Here is a 23,216-nt window from a genome sequence, read left to right on the forward strand (position 1 = left end):
CCTCAACAGCATCAGCATGAACTTCTCTTAATAACTCCAATCCCTTTATTAAAGCTTGATACTCAGCCTGATTATTCGTCGTCGTGGCAACAATCGGCAAGGAAAACTCATACTTCCTTCCCCGAGGGGAAATTAATACTATGCCGACTCCTGCCCCCGGTCACATGTGGATCCATCAAAGAAGAGCGTCCAAGGTACAATCTCCAAAGCCTCCACTGCACCGCAATGTTGAGTTACAAAATCGGCCATAATCTGTCCCTTAACTGCCTTAGCCGATTCGTAACGTAGATCGAATTCTGACAGTGCCAAAATCCATTTACCGATTATGCCGCTCATAATCGGCATAGACAGCATGTACCGGACTACATCATCCTTGCAAATAACAGTGCATTTGGCTGATAACAAGTAGTGCCTTAACTTGATACAAGAGAAATACAAGCACAAGTATAGTTTCTCAATAGCCGAATACCTGGTCTCAGCATCAATCAACCTCCTTCTTAAGTAATAAATTACACGCTCTTTCCCTTCAAATTCTTGAATTAAAGCCGAACCGACGACCATCCCATCGGTAGACAAATACAATCTGAAGGGCTTCCCTTGCTGAGGTGGAATTAGAACTTGAGGATTCACTAAATAGTTCTTGATTTCATCCAGAGCCAACTGTTGTTCTTTCCCCCAAACAAATTCTTGATCGGCCTTTAACTTAAGAAGAGGACCGAAAGCACGAATTTTACCAGACAAATTAGATATAAATCTTCTGATAAAATTTACCTTGCCGATCAAGGACTGGAGCTCAGTCTTGTTGGTAGGGGCCACTATTTTGTTGATGGCATCAATAGATCTCCGACTAATTTCAATCCCCCTTTGATGCACCATGAAACCAAGAAACTGTCCTGCCGATACACCAAATGCACACTTATTGGGATTCATTTTCAAACCATGCTTCCTTGTGCATTCCAACACCTTTCGTAGATCTGCAAGATGCTTTGTGAAGTCTCCAGACTTAACCACCACATCATCAATATAAATTTCCACCAGCTTGCCGATGAACTCATGAAATATAAAATTCATGGCCCTCTGATAAGTAGCACCAGCATTCTTCAAGCCAAAGGTCATGACTATCCACTCAAACAACCCAACATGACCAGGACATCTAAATGCAGTCTTTGGAATATCATCTTCAGCCATGAATATTTGATTGTATCCTGCATTGCCATCCATAAAGCTAATAATCCGATGCCCGGCCGCAGCATCAACTAGCAGATCGGCAACTGGCATTGGGTAGCCATCCATCGGTGTAGCTTTGTTAAGATTCCTGAAATCAATGCAGACCCGAAGCTTCCCGTTCTTCTTGTAAACCGGAACAACATTGGAAATTCACTCGGCGTACCGACACTGCCGAATAAATTTGGCTTCAATAGGTTTAGTTATTTCGGCCTTGATGTCAGGAAGAATATTAGGATTACATCGGCGAGCTGGATGCTGATGTGGCCGAAATCCAGATTTGATAGGCAACCGATGCTCAACAATCGATCGGTCTAAACCAGGCATCTCAGTATAATCCCAAGCAAAGCAATCTTTATATTCCTTTAACAAATCAGTTAACTGTTGCTTGCACTCAGGATTTAACTTAGCACTAATAAAAGTAGGTCTAGGTTTATCACCATTACCTATATCTACTTCTACTAAATCATCGGCCGATGTGAACCCCTGGCCTAACTTTCCATCATCGACAAACCTATCCATTAAAAACCCTCATCAGAACCGACTGCTTGGATCGGTGGAATTTCATAATCGGCAACCTTGAGGAAATCTCTTTCCCAGACCTCTCCTGAAATACACCTAGTCCTTTCGTAGGTGTCCGCCTTTGTCGATGCAATAACTTAGGAAGAATCTCCTGGGACAATTTCAATCTTGTCACCTACCCACTGAACCAAGCTTTGGTGCATTGTAGACGGGATGCAACAGTTGGCATGAATCCAATCTCTCCCCAACAGTAAGTTGTAAGCACCCTTTCCACTGATCACGAAGAAAGTTGTCAACAAGGTTTTACTGCCGATGGTCAACTCAACGCATACAGCTCCCTTGACCGGAGACACATTGCCTTCAAATTCCTTGAGCATCATATCGGTCTTGGTCAAATCTTGATCTCCTTTCCCAAGCTTCCGATACACTACATATGGTATGATATTGATAGCAGCCCCACCGTCAACAAAAATTTTGGTCATCGGCTGACCATCTACTCTTCCTTTGACAAATAGAGCCTTAAGATGTTGCCTTTCGTCGTCGGTAGGCTTTTCAAAGATGGCGGTCATTGGGTCCAGAGCCAACTGAGCTATTTGGTCGGAAAACTCCAACTCATCATCACTAGATGGCGCCAGGAACTCCATCGGCAACATAAATACCATGTTAACATCTGCCGATGGACCTCCTCCCTTAGGATCTGACTGCTGATCCCCAGATTGGCCAGAGTTTTCGCCCTTGCTTAACTCTTCTCGCCTCTCATGCTGCAGTCTTCTCTTCTGTGTTCTGGTTAACCCCTCTGGACACCATGGAGGAAGTTGTTGCTGCCTCATCGATGGGCGATGACTCTCTCTTGACTCCATCCGGTAAGTATTGGCATCCAGGCAGAAGATGAACTCATCGGGAACCCATGCATTAGCCATCTCTTCGAGTTCTTCCTGGTTCCTGGGAAAATATTGAACACGATCACCAAGCCTGTCGTGCACACTAAGCCTGCCCCCAGCCGTTCATGAACGGACGCTCTTCCCCTAATCGGCCCATTAAATCGTCGATCATCTTCATGATAACGCCGATCGGATCTGTCATACCGATCATAACCGTTGCACTCAGGAAAATCTCTGATAGTAGGAAGATTGATATTTTCCTCCCAACAATGAATGAAGAATGGGCAATTCCAGTGATCTCTGTGCCGATTCCACTCTTGCCGGCGCCTTTCTTCCTCCCGATGGTACTCTTCCTGCCGGCACCGATACCGGTCCTCACGTTGCTGCCAAGTTTCCCGAGGCCTTCTGTGAGTTATCACAATACCAGATCGGGGAGGCCTTCTTGAGTTGGCTCCTTCATAGATCAAGCCTCTTCCCTTGGCATCGGCAGTAGTGATCTGATGCTGAGGATCCACCGATGCACTTCTTTCAGCTGCTTCCGATGTCAAGACCTTGGCCTTTCCCTTAGCATCCAGCATGTTTGTTGGGAAAGGGTGTTGATCAATCTTCATCGGCTTCTGAGTTTTGGAGCTGTCAAATTTAATCCTCCCAGATTCTATAGCCGATTGCAGCTGCTGTCTAAAAACTTTACACTCATTAGTGTCGTGAGAAGTTGCATTGTGCCATTTGCAATACTTCATCCTTTTTAATTCTTCAGCCGATGGGATCACATGATTAGGTGACAGCTTGATCTGACCTTCCTGAAGTAGAAAGTCAAATATCCTATCAGCCTTAGTGATGTCAAACGCGAACTTCTCTAGTTCTTTATGTCCAAAAGGACAAGACATCGGCTTTTTATTTTTCACCCATTCTGCCAAGCCGATGACTGGTACTTCATCAGAGTCCAAGCTTGCCGCATCATCCACAAATGATACCTTCTTATTCCATGCTCTCTTGGGTTCAAAAGGCTTGATATCTTGATCAGAAATTCTCTGCACCAAATGACTTAAGCTTTCAAACTCCTGAGATGCATACTTGTCCCTTATGTGTGGCAATAAACCCTGGAAAGCCAAATCGGCTAGCTGCCGATCATCTAGAACCAGGCTATAGCATTTGTTCTTAACCTCCCGTATCCTCTGCACAAAACTTTCAACTGATTCATCATTGTGTTGCCTCAATTTGACCAAATCGGTGATCTTCTTCTCATGGACACTAGAAAAGAAATATTTGTGGAATTGCTTCTCTAGATCGGCCCAAGTAACCACTGAATTGGGAGATAATGATATAAACCAGGTAAAAGCCGATCCAGATAATGATGACGAAAATAAATGAACCCTTAATTCGTCCCTGTTAGTAGCTTCTCCGCACTGGATGATGAACCTGTTGACATGCTCCATGGTTGACGTGTCATCCTGCCCAGAAAACTTAGTAAAATCCGGTACCTTGTACCGATTTGGAAGTAGGATCAAATCATATGCGGGAGGATACGGTGTCCGATAAGAGTAAGTGTTGACTTTGGGTTTTATCCCAAATTGGTATCTCATTACTTCAGCAATCTTATCGGTCCAATAAGCATCGGCATCTTGCCGATGAGGTGGTTGCGGATCCGGCACCTGCTGGTAAGCTTCCACGTGTCTATGCGGCGCACGATCTTCATGAAACATTGGGTTAATCATTTGGCCCCAAATCTGCGGACCACCGAGCTGTTGCCCGCCAATCTGCTGTCCGCCGACCTGCTGCCCAAGATTCATTGGCTGGTTGGGCATTCCCTGATTGTGGACCCCGAGATAGATCTGGCCTTGCTGGAACCCTGTAGCCTGATGACTCTGTTGGGGCATTTGCGGAAAGACTTGCTGCCCAAGCAATCCACTATTAGCATTCATCGGCATAGGTCCTACCGATGACTGGTAATTGGGCATTATCATCGAATTGACATACCCTGGTTGAGTCATAAACCTCTGATACATCAGCATTGAGTCTGTCGATGCGTTAGGCATCTGGAACGTCGGAGCTTGAGAATTCCCAGTGTAAGGTCTTGCAGTAGTAGTTGTAGTATACTGGGGACTCTGATTCATCGGCATACTTGGAGGTGCCGATGCCATAGGAGCCTTGCCTCTCACCTCAGCTGCCTGAGACGTGCCAGGTGTCTTCCAGTATTCTAGGGGCATACCGAAACCCCACCAGTTAGGAGGAGGAACTGGTCCTGATATCGCCGATGCCAATAGATCTGTAGTGAGCTTGATCTGTTCATCTGAAGTCGGTGGATTAGTTGTCGTCGGCGTAGATTGTGCATTAGTGACTCCTAACGTGCTTGGAGGAACAGGAATTTCCATGCCCGCAGCGGCTGTAGCAGCCGATGGAGCTGTGACCACCAGTGATCCTGGCTGATGATGAGAAGGGTCCACAGAATTTGGTGGCAACTGTCCTTCCTTGAAAGTTCTAGCCACGGCATTGAAAACCGTATTGGACAGCACACCAGCTTGATTGATCAAGGCACGGTTAATAGCATTATCAACCATGTCTTGAAGTTTACCAGGATTGGCATCAAAAGTGACCTGCCGAGGCATCGGCAGCGCATCCTTCTGGATCACCTCGCCGCTCCTGTTCATGCTGAAGGACCTCAGGCATTGCTGCTTGTAATCCTCCATGGCTTTAGCAATAGCTTGCTTCTGCTCATCCTTGAGATTGGCTTCCATCACGAGGATGACGTTCTCCTGATCAAACTCAGTAGTCGACATGTTGATCTTGATCTTGAATCTGGTCCCACCGGGCGTGCGAAAAGATGTGTTGATGCAAAAGCTGATCTGCAAACACAAAGGGCTAATACCCGATTTAAACGTTAAGGCGTGCCAGCCGATTTGACCTTACTATCGGCAAGGGTGATAACTCGAATACTTTGGTCCCGACAACAGCGATGCGCCCGGATGCCACGGCCAAGAGGTATTCACGCGGAACTTGAGAACACGCCAAGCTTAAGTCGACGAATCCCTAAGAACTCGTAGTAAAAGAGAAAAAGGATGACGAAGTCATCGAAAAGTAGATGCTTGGAATATGAGTAAAAACATGTGTTTGATTGATTGATAGATGCCCCTTTACAAAGCCTTACGGTCTACATTTATACCCTGCTTGCAGAGCTACAACCAGACACGACTAGAATTCGAATTCCAAATTAAACAGAATCCGTATACAAAACAATCTAAATAACTAAGGAAAACATAAAACTATCCTCCCGTGACAAACTGGAACACCTCCACAAGCCGATCGGCAACCTCCAGATTCTTCCTCCGCATCATCGGCAGACTCCCTTGTTGTAGCCATCGGCACAAACACATCATCACCTATGGACTTGGTCATGTTCAGCCATCCCTCCATTGGCAACCATCCTCATCGGCAACTCATCCTGTAGATCAAGCACTGCCGTCTTGTCCTGCCGACCTGCACTCTACTGATCATGGACACGCGCCCAAAAACGGTGTCAACAAACCTTAAGCATAGTGAGCAAGACAAAGTTGATGGATAATAAGATCATGAGTGTAACATTTAAAACATTTGTCAGATCAGATCGCTCAACCTAATGGAAAGATAATTTGTCTATACTTATGTTTTTTATGTATATATATCTTCCAAAGATTGCATGTGCAACATTTTAGCTCATATGATTAGGAGTGTGGGATCACGAAGGTAGTACTAAGAACAAAGATTAAAGGACTAAACATGTTTCTCTATGTAACCCAATGTGTGGGCCTTTCCTCCATATTTCTTGATAACCCCCTGCAGAAATAGACAAACACCAAAACTCGTGGAATTCTGTCAGATAAAACCCTAAGTCTAGGTATCGGTTGCATTTGGATCCTTTTCCATGATTAGACGGTTAAATGTGAGCATTAAGGACCATCAACAGAAACGAGGTCAAGCTCTAGTACTCGTCCCCTCCTTTCCTCAACCAAACCACGATGCTCACAAGCACCGCAACAACTCCATCAAGTGACCGCTGTCCACCGTTAAAGCATTAGTCATCATTGATGAATTCATTAGGCAAGATTATTGCTTTTATTACATGGACTAGATGAGTAGAGCAGCTAAGCTTATCTACTATTTACTATACTACCCATGTATAAAACCCAAGAGTATAAGGAATATAGTAAAGGGCTAGTTAAGTCCTTAGGGTTTGCAGTATTAGGACACATGCATTGAAAAGTAAATATAATTAAAGTTCATAGGTACATTATGATTAAAGAGTGCCTACACTTGCCTGTGTCCCCACAGTATAACTGCTCATAATTCTTTGGCTTCTATCTTCTGATCTCTATCTTCTGCTGCAACTGTCAGTCCTCAACTCCTGGTCTTCAGTGCTAACAAACCATGCTTCTTCTACTCAAAGCAACACAAAAAGACAAACAACAATCACGACTAAGAACAGACGATAATCAAAAGAAAAGCTTGGAAAGAGTGCATTAAATGACATGGCTTGTGGCTAAAATCATGACAACGCAAGAACGATTAAGGACGGAGTTATCGTTAAGCACACATGACTATCGAGGCATGCAACTTAACAGAGAAGACATACTATACATTTGTCGTGTTTTATTTTATGAAAGAAGATGATGGACTTTTCAAATAAATATCTCAAAGTTGAATTAACCAAATTATAATGAATTATAAAAGTTAAGGTTAATCTTTAGTCATATTCTAGTTATAAACGATTGTAAATCATTTAAGTCACTTTATCATTTATAGTTTAGGAAACGTAGAATTTGTGACATAAGTTAAATAAAGCATTTATGAAATGAGATTAGACTAAGTAGGTCACAAATAAAAGACATTTATTTTGGTATTAATAATATAAATATTTGTTTATGAAAAACCAAAGTTATAAGCATAAATTGCTTTTATAGAATAAAAGAAATTTAGCTAAACATTAATCATTTTACATTTATGGTGAAAACCAAAAGGGTCAAACAAGGTAACTATCACTACAAAAGTGTAGCTTACATCGATACAAAACTAACGTGACAAGAACGAGATCAATCGGAGTTAAAACGTGCAAGATAGGGTTAAAACTGGATCCAGGGGCCTATTTGTGAAAGAAAACCTAAACCTGGGATCAAACCGCAAGAACTAGGGGCTAGATCATAAATAAACATAGCCTACGAGGGCTAACACGTGAAATAGCGAGGGCTTGGACTGTGGGCACTATTATCCAAAGCTTAGGGGCTAAAACAGCAAACACAGGGGTATATTTTTTAATACTTTTGAATTGCTTTGGATCGCGGGTTGATTTCACAAAAGCTGAGGGGTTTTTTTTGCAAAAGCGCAAGGGCTGACCTGGGGTTGACTGGTTGACCCAGTCTTCACTTGTATGGTAGCACGTGGCGCTGACGTGGTGGCCATGTCGGCCACGGTGGCACGGTGGAGCCGAGCAGATCGGACGGCTCAGAGGGGTGCGGCCGGTGGAGCTCGCTGGGCCGGTGCGGCTCACAGCGGCGCGTGGTCGTGGCACGCCGGAGTAGGGCGGCGTGGTCGCGATGGGGCTCGGCCGGGCACACGAATGGCACGGGGATGCGTAGCATGACCTCGCGGACTCACGGCGAGGTTTCTTGGCGTTGGCGGTTGGCCGATGGCAGTAGCGCACGCGGCGAAGCATCTTGGCTCTAGCAATGCTCCTCTAGCGAGGCGTTACGCATGACTGAGAGAGAGAGGGTGAACAGGAAGGGCACCAGTGGATTCCTTACCACGTCACGAAGCTCGGGGTGGTGCTCTCGTTGACGCGGACTCACTGACCCATGAGATCGACGGTGGCGCGGAGCTCAGGGTGGCGACGGCTATGGCGGTTGCGCTCTTAGGGTTAGGGCACCGGGTGGCAGAGTGGCTCGGTCTAGGGCATCAAGGGGCTGTGGCGCACAGGGAAAGGCCTTTATAGGCTGCGGGGAACCTCGAGGTGCGCGCTCGATGGAGATCAGGCGACGGTGGTGGCGTCCACACGATTCGGCGTGAGGAGAAAGACAGGGCCGCCCACTGACGGGTGGGGCTGGGCCGTCAACGGCACAGGCGAGGGGCACGGGCCACACTGCTGCGGCTGCTAGCGGGCCGAGGCGGGGCGCTGGGCCGCGGCTGCGAGCTGGGCCAAAAGCTAGACAGAGGGAGGGGGAAGGGGAAAACCTTATTTTCTTTTTTTAATCAAATGTGATTTAGAAAACATTTTCCAATACAAATTGAAAACCAATATTTGATTCACTACCTTGAGATTATATTGTTTTCTTTCCTATTTTTGAAAACAAAACATATTTTCTTAAAACACCTTTTTAAATTGTTTATCAACTCAAATTCATTTTTCTCACTCAAGCAAACCAAGCTAGAGCACAAAGCACACAACAACAACAAACAAAACACTCTTCACTTAATTTTGTAAAAAAATTGAAATTCCACATTTTTTCTCTTTTTGAATTATCAACAGTTAGATAAATCTTGGAATATTTTAGAAAATTTTAAATCCTTCATTTTATTTATTGTTTTCTAAATAACAATCCAAAATAGAAATTTTGGAGTGTTATAACTTGTCTTCATGGAGCCTGTTTAGGGGGGAGTTGGCCCATGGTCTCCCCCAACATCAGTGCTGCCTATATAAAGTTTGGAAGTTTCCATGAACCCAGGAGTGGTCTCACATGCGGATGTGCCGCCTACCTGTGAAAATGTGTTTTGCATTGGCCGCATCAGAAAAGGAATCCATAATCCAATAGTAGTGGAGTGAAATCAAGCAAAAAAAAATCAGTAACCTTCGTGACAGCTGCACATGCACATCAATCATGCTTTCGCCATGTCGGCCATCACTCCTTTGTTAAGATTATCAACAAAAGTCCAATTATCAGAAGTCAAATAATTTTTGCCCGAAGTTTATGCGTTGGTTGTCTAGGAATTAGGCTGCTGACTATACGTGTCTGTCCTATCGACCTCCCACACAATGAGGCTTTTATATGGATGTTGTTTTAAAAGTTAGTAATTATCTATAAGTCATTAAAAATATTGAGTTCTCACAGATGCCACTGTTCTGAACATTTTTGTTCTTTACGTCACTTTCGTAAAATTTGACTCTAACGATGTTAAACTGCATTTATGAAAAATCGAAAATACCTTCATGTCTAAGTATTCAATTAATTTTTATTGAGTGTCTTAACAATCTCAAATGAAAAAACTCAAAACTGGAAAGTCGTAGATCTTGTCGAGATTTACAATATTTACATACAAATAATTTTAGTTGATTTTGTATAAAAATATGTTTTAAGACATATTAATCATATCAAATCATATATTTTTTGTATGGGAGCGTATGCTATGGAAACCAGCTTCGTATGCAAACTATGCAAACTCTCATCGGGAGCGTAGGATGATCATCCGATGGTTAGAGGCAATGGTGGGATTTTTTCCACTTAAACCCCCCACTCATCCTACTCTAATTAATTCTTTTGCAAATCAACCCCCTGAAACCCAGCAGAACGCACGTCGCCGTCACACGCGCGAGAAACGCCGTCGCCTCATCACCTACGCGCGAGGAACGCGGCTCCCGTTCGCCTTGTATGATATGAAGAAATCATCTGAATCCTCAGCCCCCCAAAATCGAAATTGTTTGGCTCCTTAATAGCGAACGGGAGCCGCGTTCCTCACGCGTAGATGACGAGGCGACGGCGTTCCTCGCGCGTGTGATGGCGGCATGCGTTCTGCTGGGTTTCAGGGGGTTAATTTGCAAAAAAATTAATTAGGGTAGGATAAGTGGGGGGTTTAAGTGGGAAATATCCCACCATTGCCTCTAACCATCGGATGATCATCCTACGCTCTTGATGAGAGTTTACATAGTTCGCATCCGAAGCTGGTCTCCATACCATACGCTCCCTTTTTGTATTGAATTCAAGGAAGATAATTTTTATACAAAAATTATAGATATTATCGAGATCTACAACTTTATAGTTCTAAATTTTTTTATTGAGGTCATTAAGATGCTTAAAAAACTAATTACATATTTAGGCTCGAGGGTATTTTTGACTTTTCATACTCGCCGTTTGACACTGATAGAGCTAAATCTGACGGAAATAACATGAAGAATAAAAGAGTTTAGACTAGTGACACCTATGAAAACTCAATTTTTTTAATAACTTATGAGTAATTATCAACTTTTATAATGACACATAAGTAAAAGCCTCCACGTAAATCCTAGGTTGACTAGCTAGGCGGGTGTGGCCGCAAAAAAGGCAGGAAATATTACTGTAACAGTTGAGCTATGAATTCCTCAGAAAATGAATATGCTTTGCATTGACTAAATTGAAGTCTCATGCTGGCGGCTATATGGACACTCCCAAGTGCCAAAGCAAACCTCATCTGAACGTGAACTCTTCTCATATGCTGCTCAAAATCCCTCACATTGGACCAATTAAGGAGAAATAAATATATATCATGATCCTTTTAGGGCACTTCCAATGCTATAAATTACATTACATGTAATTTCTATATCTTTTAGAGCACTCCCAATGCAGAAACCATTGTGGTTTCTATAGATATTAATTGCAGTGCCACCTAAGCATTTTGCGAATGTGGCAAGAGAGTTATTGAAGAGAGAGAGCAAAAATCATAGAACTGGGTCTAAGTTAGAAACCATGTCTACATAATATCCAAGAGTGATATGATTAGCTAAGAATGGATGTGATTGGGTAAAAAAATATTCTATAGAAACTATCCATTGGGACCATAGTTTCTATATATAGTGTCTATAAAAATTAATAGGTATAGATACTACATGTAGTTTCTAGCATTGGGAGTGCCCTTAGGGGATGTTTGGTTGCTAGCCATAATCTATCACAACTAACTTTAGGCAAGTGTGGCAAGCCACAAAAATATGGCTAGCAAATTGGTTGTCCCACTTTGCCATGCCTAAAGGAATCTTGCCACACTTTTTAACTATATGACATGTGGAGGCCAAAAGAATCATGTCTAAACTTAGTTGTCAACAAAACACTTGTCAATTTAATCAAACTTGCCTAAAATAAAGTGTGGCAAACTGTGGCTAGCAACCAAACGCTACATAGAAATTATGGTCTCAATGGATAGTTTTTATAGAATATTATTTTATCCAATCACGTTTATTCTCTCTCCATTCTCAGCCAATCATATCACTTCATGTTTTGGATTTCGTGTAGACATGGTTTCTAACTTAGACACAGTTTCTATGATTTTTGCTCTCTCTCTCTTCAATATCTACCTTTTAACATCAGCAAAATGCTTAGGTGACACTACAATTAATGCCTATAGAAATCATAATGGTTTCTGCATTGGAAGTGTCCTCAGAGGACTGAAGGTGGTGTATTAATTGTATGAAAAGTCAAAGCTGATAGTGCATCAGTTGCATTAGGCCCTGTTTAGTTTTCCACCCAAAAAATTTTCATCCATCACATCGAATCTTTGGACACATGCATGAAATATTAAATGTAAATAAAAAAGTAAACTAATTACACAGTTTGGTTGAAAATCGCGAGACAAATCTTTTAAGCCTAGCTAGTCCACGATTAGCCTTAAGTGCTACAGTAACTCACATGTGCTAATGACAGATTAATTATGCTTAATAGATTTGTCTTGGAGTTTCCAGATGAGCTATCTAATTTATTTTTTCATTAGTTTCTAAAAACCCCCTCTCCCGACATCTTTCCGACACATCCGATGTGACATTCAAAAAATTTTTACCTCCAATCTAAATAGGGCCTTACAGTGTGGCTGTTCAGACAAATTTTGAGAAGAAAAGCACAACAAAGTCAACATATATATGTGTTTCATGACAATGAGGTGTCAGGTGCCATAACTTATCAGGTTATCCTTGCCGTACTGTTGTGACTGTACTCGCCCGTTGGGATAAGCTCGCCTACGGAGCACTGACTCCATAGCCAGCGGGCCGGCCAGGCGGCCATACATTTGTTCTCGGGCCTTTATCTAAAAACACTTTTAGATTTAGACATTGTAGTACTTTTATTCGCAAATTAGACACAAACTATATAATTAATTATTTTTTTATTTATATTTAATACTCTATGTACCACAGGATTTGATGTGATGAAAATTTTTAAAAACTTTTTTAGATTTTGAGTAGAACTAAACAAAGCCTCAATCAAGAACACAAGTGCACAGACACAGCTCATATACTACTTATCATATTTGACTTTGCGCTAATAATGGCCCTTTCACCTACGTCGGGAAGGTATAGATAAGGTGGCTGCCTGCGAAATCAGTTGGCCTTCGCATACATTCACCGACGTTTCGTTTCGTAAAGGGTCCTTTCGAGAAGCGTGACATCTCGTATCGTACGTGAGCATTTCTTGCGTGTAATCTCTGGTTTGGGCGCAATATAACAATAAAAATATCCTCAAGGGGGCATGAGAAAAAGCCAGAGGACGTCCGAGGACACCAGGAGGCAGGACCGCAGGAGCAGCGGAAAAGGATTTGCAATTTCCACAAAATCGCGACTATATAAAGAGCAGCGCGCCACGAGCGCACTCTCACCGCTTCGCCTTCCTCCCGTCTCCTCTCAAAATAATTCCGCCATCGTCAATTGTTATCACTCGCATATTCATATTGCCCTCCAAACTAGGAGCTCCCTCCAGGGAAAAACTCCCGATTCCAGGTAACCCTTAATTGCTTTCTCCTGCCTTCGCCCTGCTCTTGGGAGCTTTTCTGTTATAATCTGGGAGTACAATATTGGCTGTTTGATTCCTGACCTTGTGTCTCCGAATCAATTTTCCCTTTTCTTGTTTTCGGAAAAGACGTTGTGCCTATTCGGTTGGCAGTAGCAGTGGGTAAATCAGTTTCTGCTGTGAATTTCCCATTGATTGCCTAGTTAGTATGGGATACCATAACAATTTCAAAGTTTATACGAAAACATAATCAACTTTTTTTTGTCACTGTTAGTTTCTCTAATAGTACGAAATCACTACTTTCCAAGTTTGAACTCTGCGATTCACGTTTGTTAACAAGTTCTAGTCTTATGACTAAATACAATGAAAATTTTGTTTTAGGCTCAACATTATTCCAAATTGTAGGTCATTCTAGTTTTTCTAGGTGCGTAGCAATTCTAAATTGTAAGTCTTTTTTACTTTTCTAAATACGTTGCTTTTACTACGCACTTAAGACATACATTATATTATATCTAGGTACATAAGAAAAAACTATATATGTATCTTGACAAGCCAAAATGACTCACAATTTAGAAAAAAGGGAGGGGCTTATTTTATTGTGACATCAAATGTATAGCATAATATGCCATACGCTCTGTAGTTACCACTTGTAAAATGATCTTATTGAAGGCGTAGAGGTCTAAGTTCAGTGCTTTTTGAGAATTAAGGTCTAGCAGCTGAAAGTGTAAGAGCCCTGTTGGGAGGAGGGCCTAGGGGTGTGGCAGCTAGGGTTATGGGCGGTGGCTATGATAGAGTAAAGGTGGCGGCTAGGGTTTGGGGAGAGAGGAGAAGAGGATGGCACAAGGAGAGGAGAGAGAATAAGAGAGAGAGAGAGAGAGAGAGAGAGAGAGAGAGAGAGAGAGAGAGGAGAGGGGTAGGGAAGCCCTTAGGTTATTCTTTCTTGATCTCAATGATTACATTGCCTCTTTATTTATAATTCTGAGTAAACTTATATCTTAAGTAATCTAACAAGAGAAGTCTTTATAGATATGGACTCCTCCCAGTCTACCTAATCTGAACCGATCGTATTCCTATTCCCTTTTCTTTATTTGAGATCGTCTAGATATGGATGCTGGCAGCTACAGGATGCCGCCCTCACTCTGTGTGCCCTTCCCTTTTAGTGGCACGACTGACCCCTTGGCGGCTAGGGTGGATGGGGCATGTGCCTCCATAGATGTATGACATCACTCCCCCTTCTCCGGTTAGCGTGTGCTTGCGCTGAATCATTGCCCAATCCTTGATGCCTGCAGGTGGAAGTATGCTACCCTAGGGTATCTCTAAAATTTGAACGGTGAGGTGCCCTAGAGTGTCATTGAGTTGGTTGGTGCTGATGCTGTAGTCGGAGAACTAGAAGTAGTAGCGGTAGGAGTCGAAGTAGCCGAAGATGATGTAGTAGTTGTTGGTTCCTGAGCCAGTTGCTTGTCAATGGGCATGGCGTGCTGCAGCTAAGGTGGCGCGTGGCAGGATCCTCGTGAATTGTAGCACCTGCATGGCCCGTGGAGGTTGTGGAAAATTGTTTACCTATCTAGCATCGACTTGTCCCACCATGCGTAGAAATAGTGTTATCGCCACCTTGGATGGTGGTGACGTGGTGGAGTGCTCTAGGGTGCCGAAGATGAGGTCTCCCGTGTCGTAGTCGGTTGGGGAGATGACCGGGTGGCCATGAGAGTTTTGTCTGCTGATGTGGACGTCGACAATAGTGAGGAATTATTGACTATTGCTATCGAGGAAGACGATTGTTGTCGACGAGAGGATGTGTTGTGGCCAGTCCTTAATCAGCAAGACACTTGAGGCGAACGCCTGGGTGGCCATTGTGGATGTCGTTGTGTGGAGACCCACTGCATGGAGCTGTGGGGCTATCGCCCCAGGGATTAGCTCTTGGTGTTCGGTCACACCGAACCGAACCGATCGGTTCCTCGGTCATTTTGAAAGTTTGGTCATCAGAAAACAGAGACCGATCAGTTAATTGAAAAAATAAAGACCGAGCAATTTTGGTCTCTATTAGTTCGGTTTGGTCTCGTTCCCAACCGATCTAACCGGACCACCTTAGGAGACAAAAAAAGTAGAATTTGTATCAAATTTCAGCAGCATGTTTGCACAAAATAATACAAATATCTTGGTTCTCCTTATTCAAATACTAACTGCAGCAGTATCTCACAACTCACAAGTCACAAACTCACAATGACACAACAAAAATAGCACACAATCAAGTCTTTAAAAAGATAAAAAAACTGTCTAGGATTCCTAATAGAGAATATCAGTTTTTCGGTTAGTTCGGTTAACCGACACCTATACCTGAACCAACTGTACAAAGTTCGGTTAGTTGGAAGCAGGGACCGGATTGATGATCGAAAAGTTCTGTTTCGGTCAGTTCGGTCTCGGTCTGGGTCAGTTCGGTTCGGTCTTCGGTCTTCGGTTAATTACGCCCAGAGTGACCAAGGATTCCAGCAGTTCTGGCTCCTGCAGCAACGGAGAAGTCACTGGAATGTAGTAGTGTCCGTTGTAGAGGATGATGCCGTGTTGTAGAGACCGTGCTGGTGCTAGTGTTGACTACTGTCGAGGATATGAATAAGGGGTACCCATATTTACATACTAAAGGGAATAAACCCTGGTGAATAACATTACCCCATCTACTCCGACCAGTAGAAAAAAGCCCAACGTGCAAATCGCACTGGGCCGACCCGGTGGAAAGCGTCGATGACCCAGACAAACGTATGCTTATCGTACCCTCTACTCGAGATACGTTAGATGCCGCCAAGCGCATCGCTTGACCTACGCCTCGACGACGGAGGAAGGCTCGAGCGAACGCCTCGGCCTCGAGTCTGTATACCTCTCGATTACGAGATCAGGGTCGAGCGAATAACACGGCCCCGAGCATGGAAGCAGTCTCGACTGTCTGCCCTTGGTACGGGATCCAGAGCATTTAATGCGTATGACAGGTTCCCACCTAACGCCATGGCTGCGGCAACTGTAATGATGGGTCGTAGCCTCGTCATTTCTTACTTTTTACCGACTTTGCCTGGGAGTTGGGGAAAGGTATAGGGCAGTTTTGCCACGCCCGGTGTAACGTTCCGTCAAACGACCCCTCGAGGCACCATTGTCAACACCTCCTTGTACGGGGCGTGCCCTTATCCGCCAAACCCTCGAGGCCATCGGATGCTCCCCTGGCAAGGACCTTTCAGGGCTAGTCAGCGCTCCAACAACTCCTGACGCGACGCCAGAAGAGCTACGTACGCACGCGTATAAGCACCGGTCTCCTGTCAGGTGTCATACACGATCTCACACGAAGGAACACAGGCGCCATCATCGCCAAGTACGCTGCTACAAGACCAGTCGAGCCACGCAGGTATGGAGGCCTCGGTTTGACCGACATCCTCATCCACGCCATAATGCACACCAGCCCTAACGCCATGTAATCTTGTGCCTCCCCTTGGCCTATAAAAGGGGACGCCAGGACTTAGAATAGGGCAAGCTCTCCTAGTTGAAAACCACGCTCGCATGCACAACAACGCCAACACCTTAGACGTGTACTGCTAGTTCTTGAGGGCTTAGAACCTCACGTTCTGTCCTCCTCACCGCAACCCCACTCGCATCCACTTGTATTCACCCCTGTACGAGCGCTTCGGTGCAAGACAATACAATCCCTCCCCCCAACCAACCCCCGGTGGACGTAGGGCCTTCTTTGCCCAAACTAGGATAAATCACTTGTGTTCTTCTTGCATCACCATCCGGAAGAGGGAGCACACACACAAATTCACTCGTTGGTGCTAGCCACCGGGGGAAAACACCGACAACTACTATAGCAGAGATGATCTGAAGCTCATGCTCGTCCATGGTAACCAAGCGGAGCTGGGTGTGGATGGCCGGGTTGGTGATGTTGTGGGGAGCAAGGTCTGTTTCAGAGTTTGCGTCGATGCATGGAGGAAGTGTTGTTGGTGGAGGGTGGTAGAGAGTCGGGGTTGCTAGGGGACGACAAGGAATGAAGGTGTGTGCCATCCTTCCTGTTGGGGCGTTCTGTGCCCATTGTGTCCTGAGATTGAAATCAGTGCTAATGGTGGTGTGAGGGACGTCTCTTGTGGCATCAATCGTCGTGGCTTTGCGATGGTCCTCGGTGTATGTCAATGCTATGGCCATCTCTAGCTCTCGTGGATGATGTTCAGAGACGGTTGCCTGGAGTGGTTCTTGCAAGCCGGTGATGAAGACGTAGATCTGCTGAAGCTCGTTGGCGATGCCTCCTTACAACATGTACGATGTAAAGTTGTTGATGTAGTCGATGTGAATGAAGGGATAAACGACGAAGAACACAAGATGAAAACACAGCGGAGACACAAGATTTAACGTGGAAAACCCCTCCAATGTGAAGGGGAAAACCATAGGCGCCAACCAGCAAACACTTCTCACTATTATCAAGAGTTGGGTTACAATGCCATGTGGTGGCTTACAATATCATATCTTCGGTGGAACCCTAATTTGGGTATATGTACCGTACCGCGGGGGGCGACGGGCCTCCGCTTCGCTCCATCAGAAGTCGGCCCTTATAATGTGCAACTAAATTTGGAACATATTCAACAGTCAAGGACGGTGCTGGTGTGTCCTGGCAGATTGGCAGGCCGAAGTCACAACGAATGCATCAGGAGAAGAGCGCCTGCTCGAAGATTGGTGCATCCTTTGAGAAAGGGATGAACCAGAGGTGCGATACACCTGTTAGATGAAAAACTGCATAGGGAACTTGTTGATCTTTAGGTATGTGGTGCAGCTCAAAGAGAAGCTGCGGCTAAGAGAGCCACGATCGTGGATCTGCGGAGCCATCATACGTTAGGGTTAGCAGTCGGGCTATGATGGCTGGTTGAGGCATTAGTGTTCCTCCATTTTTTTGTTGAGGAAGGATTTGTCGGAGGAGATCATAATGCGGTTGGTCTCAGCTTAAAGGTTGTCAACTATGTCCTTGTTATCCAATCTGGTTTGGATGTTGGTGATGACGGCATCGTCGTGGCTGCATGTTTGCTCCATGGTGTGGAGCCGTGTGTTGTTCTTCGGTTGAATTTGATCTGTTATCAATGGGGAATCATTGCACCCATTGAAGATCTCTTTGAACTTCCTTGTCCAACGATTGAGGACCTTGTGGATGTCTCATCTACGCTGTCCTTTTCGTAGCGTGGACGCTCGATGTTGCTCAAGCGGGCGTTGACATTGACAAAGTAGCGGTTGTTCATGAAGATGGAGAAGGTCATGATCTGCTTCATCATGTTGGCGATCATGGTGGTGGTGGCCATCAGATTGATCTGGTCTTCGGATACCTGTGTAAGAGCCCTGTTGGGAGGAGGCCCTAGGGGTGCGACGGCTAGGGTTAGGGGCGGCGGCTATGGTAGAGAATAGGTAGTGGCTAGGGTTTGGGGAGAGAGAAGGCGAATGAGAGAGAGAGGAGAGGAGAGGGATACGGAAGCACTTAGGCTGTTCTTTCTTGATCTCAATGATTACATTGCCTCTCTATTTATAGCCTCGAGTAGACTTGCATGTTAGGTAATCTAATGAGGGAAGTCCTTATAGATATGGAGTCCCAATCTACCTAATCTGAACCGATCCTATTCTCTTTCCTTTATTCGAGATCCTCCGGATATGGATGTCAGTGCCCCCCCCCCCCCCACTCCCCCACCCCACTGTGCGCGCCTTTACCCTTCAGGTGGCGCCGTGGCGGCTGGAATGGATGGGCCGTCTGCATCTATCATATATATGACAGAAAGTGGGACGAAGTTTCAGGTTCCATTCCCCACTAAAATGAACTTCTTTCTTCACGTATTCTTCAAACATTGTCGAGAGAATTGTGTGTGTGTTTTGTCTGACTAGCTATATATGTTTGCACCACCAGTCCAGCACTATTATGATCTTCACTTTCTGGAAGAAACCAATTCATGATCTTCTTTTTTATTATTCCAAATCCAATGATTTATGAGTTAGTAATCACTTAATTGGAAGGCTTTGAAGTTTTCGGTTTTGTTGTAGGCAACTAGCCCTGGTGAAAATGGAAGCGAGTGGTAGCTAACTGTCTCAGGCTTATATGGCCATGCCCATGGGTATGCATACATATTCTCATTGTACACTGGTGCTGCCGTTTCTACCTGGTATTAATGTAATACTATGATTTCTGCAGATACAGGGCGTCGGGGCCTTTGTTTGAGGGACGGACCTGATCCAGCATCATAAATAAGGAGACTAAGGCTGTCTACTCAACCAGGACAAACCATTCCAAGGCCTTTCACGATTGGGTAGCATTTAATATGGAAAAAATAAAAGAAACTGCTGACAAATATAAGTTGAACCTAATTTCAGTACCATTCAATCCATTGTCCCTTACAGTTCCCATTGGTGATGGACATCATGAATTTTTTGTTTTGCTGCATCACCACATATATAACAAATAAGCTACATAGACAAACACAGATATCATTTATCCTTGTTAGCAAGGAGGAGGCGGTGCATTGATAGGTACTTGGTGATATATTGGCAATGCTTGCACTTGTTGGAGCAAGAGCAGGTCCTGTTCACTCACAGACGTGCCTCGGTGCTACAATGCGGCTCATGTTACCAGCCGAGCAAAATGTCCCCTCCAAGACGATGACCCAAATGCCGAATGATTATTCATACAGCTCGCTGATACCTGGTCTGCCAGAAGATGTGGCAAAGATATGCCTTGCTCTTGTTTCTCGGAGCTATTTCCCTGTCATGGGTGCTGTGTCAAAGAGGTGGATGACGTTCATTGGGAGCAGAGAATTCATCGCCGTTCGGAAGGAGGTTGGGAAGCTTGAAGAGTGGATTTATGTCCTGACCGCTGAAGCAGGCAGAAAGGGAAGAAGTTGTTGGGAGGTGTTGAGGAGCCCGGATCAGAAGAAGAGAAGGCTTCCTCCTATGCCTGGTCCAAACAAAGCTGGGTTTGGTGTGGTGGTTCTTGATGGAAAGCTTTTTGTCATGGCTGGCTATGCTGCTGACCATGGGAAAGAGTTTGTTTCTGATGAGGTTTACTGCTATCATGCCTGTCTGAACAGGTGTTTTTTATATATATACTTTTACCAAAGGATATTGTTATTCTCTTGTTAATCAAATACTAATCCGTTGCTGCACAAACTCCAGGTGGACTGCACTTGCCAAGCTGAATGTTGCGCGGCACGACTTTGCCTGCGCAGAGGTCAAGGGAGTCATATATGTAGCTGGTGGACTTGGACTTGCTGGCGTTAGCCTGAACAGCGTGGAAGCATACAATCCACAGCAGAACAAATGGACACTGATAAAGAGTCTTCGCAGGCCGAGGTGGGGCTGCTTTGGTTGTGGGTTCAGTGACAAGTTGTACATAATGGGTGGGCGTTCTAGCTTCACTATTGGTAATACACGCTCTGTCGACGTGTATGAACCTGATCGCCACACTTGGGAGGAGCTCAAGAGAGGCTGTGTGATGGTCACCTCTAATGCTGTCCTTGGCAAGAGTCTGTTCTGCATCTAGTGGAAGAATCAGCGGTCACTCGCAACATTTAACCCAGCAGACAACTCTTGGCAGAGGATCCTGTTGCCCCATACTGGCAGTTCCAGCACTAAGTTTTGCCTTAGGGTTTTTGGCATGAAGGTTCTTCTATTCTCACTGGAGGAGGAACCTGGGTACCAAACACTGATGTATGATCCTGCAGCACCCACAGGATATGAGTGGCAGACAACTAAGCTCAAGCCTTCAGGGTCGTGCATATGCAGTGTGAGCATTGAAGTTTGAAGATATAGCTATATGTATAAATGGCACTCCTGGTATTCTTCTATGGCCTCACTGTTGTTCTGTCACTTCTGTCAAACCACGCACATATGTGTTCATAGTTGTATACGATTACGAGTGAAGTCTTTTACATTAGATGGTGTTGTGACAGTATATATCTGCTCCTCATTTCTGTCAATAGGCTGAGGTATAGATAACGGAAAAGCTTGTAATTTGCTCCATTTGTGATTTTGTAAATTGATGTATATGTTCCAGATATGCCAAATTTTGATTCCTTAATAACAGCAGAATTTCTTGTCCTTCATCTGTGAAATGAACTACTACTCCTGAAAAGCAGCAGTTCATTGTGTCTTCTTTTTTGTTGAACTGGAAGTGGTGTTAAAATTACATTTTCTATAATATACTCCCTCCGTCTACGAAAGAATCAATTCCTAGAATCCATGCTAGTCAAGTTCTTTTAAGTTTGACTAACTTTATAGAAAAAAGTAACAACATCTATGACATAAAATGCACATTCTATAAAAATATATTCTATGATGCATCTAATGATACTAATTTAATACCATCAATCTTAGCATTTCTTTCTAGAAATTTGATCAAAGTTTAAAAAATTTGACTTAGAACAACTCTAGAAATACACTCTAACTAAATGATTGTTTGGATCTCTAGCTAGCTTACATGTTATTTATGCTAGCAAGGTTTCTCCTTGTTAGAGGAACTAAACTGACCCTATGTTTTGTGCCCATAAAAATATTTCAAGATGAAATGTGACATCATTCTTTTTCCCCAAAACCTAGAAATTTCATTTATGAAATACACAAGACAATTGCTCAACAGACTATTATAGTCTGACCTTTTATACTTTTTCTTGTAGTTTCAAATTAAAGTTAGTCTCCTCTTCAAGTTATTGTGTACACATTGTCTACCTTATCCCCAAATATTATGTGAGCATATATTTGATATGTGCGCATGTGTAAATGATAAGTGATTATCGAGGAGATAATCAAAGCTTTGGTTAAGTGTATGTGGGACTAACTGAGGCATGATTTGTGTGTTAGCTTGTGGATGTGTAGGGGATGATGGCGAAAATGGAGAAGGCCAATCAGGAATCCATGCGCAATGGACCAAGAGCGGTGACGAGAGGACGCGAAGGCTTGGACTAAGGGACCAGGGCCGTAGGATGGACCATGGACAGCTAGCACTTAGGAACATCAACAAGCAAACAAAGGATGCCGATGAAGATGGTGTTGACTGAAGTCAAGAGGAGGATTGGACCATGTAAAGGTAGGCGCACAAGCACTTGGTGATCCGTAGGTCGAGAACGAGGGACACGTGTCGGCATTGTGGAGAAGGCGTAATGGCTACTTGACTACAGTTGGCGGTTTGGCAATTTTGGCCTCAAAATCATTGGCGACAGGTTTGCTAGTTTGGGTCTCAAAACCAAGCATCGGCGGACAAGTGGCATCATTAGAAAGCTTGTGTTGAGGCAAAGTAGAGTCTTGAGGACGTCGGGACCGCCTAATTCTCAAGGAAAGCCGTTGATGTCAGATATGGTCTGAATTACACACCAGAAATGGCATTGGACGCCAGGCCGCTACGAACCAAAGATCGCAGCGAGGATCTCACTCTTTCACGGTGAAGAACAAAGAGGTTTACAAGCAAACCTCCAGAGGATAACCAATGTGCTTGCGTGACGAAGAACCGACTAGTTTTTAGGCAAACTAGCAAAGAAACCATTGAAGCTCTCGCCCAGGAGGGACCTTGTTAGGGCAAGGACATCGGTGATTTGCCCTAGTTCGACCAGCAAGCCTAGGGTGCCATCCTTGGTCATCAGATCAAGGGATGAACAACATGGAGGTTGGAGGAGAAGAAAAAGGGGTAAAAGGAGTAGATTGGTTTGTGTTTTGTCGATTGGATAGATGGGAACTCAATCGGCCATGATCCTCTCATATATATAAAGAGGGGTGGTCTTATCCCAGTATCAAACCTCTTCAAGTCTTATTTTCTAAATTTTTCACGGTTTGGAACTGTTCGGATCGGAATCCCAAAGGTTAGATCTGAATAGTTATTAGGTCTATCAGAAGTCGGTTCAGAACT

General features: G+C 44.2%; 1 protein-coding gene across 1 annotated transcript; it reads left to right on the forward strand.

Annotated features, from left to right (window-relative positions):
- Positions 13,212 to 21,397, forward strand: LOC8070940 (F-box/kelch-repeat protein At1g67480). Its single transcript, XM_021462786.1, has 4 exons — positions 13,212 to 13,320; positions 19,370 to 19,440; positions 19,518 to 20,409; positions 20,495 to 21,397. The coding sequence occupies exons 3-4, from the start codon at positions 19,874 to 19,876 to the stop codon at positions 20,859 to 20,861; spliced, it is 903 nt and encodes a 300-aa protein (XP_021318461.1). The 5' UTR covers positions 13,212 to 13,320; positions 19,370 to 19,440; positions 19,518 to 19,873; the 3' UTR covers positions 20,862 to 21,397.

This window comes from Sorghum bicolor, chromosome 6, assembly GCF_000003195.3.
Source record: "Sorghum bicolor cultivar BTx623 chromosome 6, Sorghum_bicolor_NCBIv3, whole genome shotgun sequence".
NCBI lineage: Eukaryota > Viridiplantae > Streptophyta > Magnoliopsida > Poales > Poaceae > Sorghum > Sorghum bicolor.

What these genes read in the sequence shown, in the direction of transcription:
- LOC8070940 (XM_021462786.1), top strand. Translation starts at nt 19,874, where the DNA reads ATGCTTGCACTTGTTGGAGCAAGAGCAGGTCCTGTTCACTCACAGACG. An exon ending in TATCATGCCTGTCTGAACAG is followed by an intron (nt 20,410 to 20,494) that starts GTGTTTTTTATA and finishes CACAAACTCCAG; the next exon opens with GTGGACTGCACTTGCCAAGC.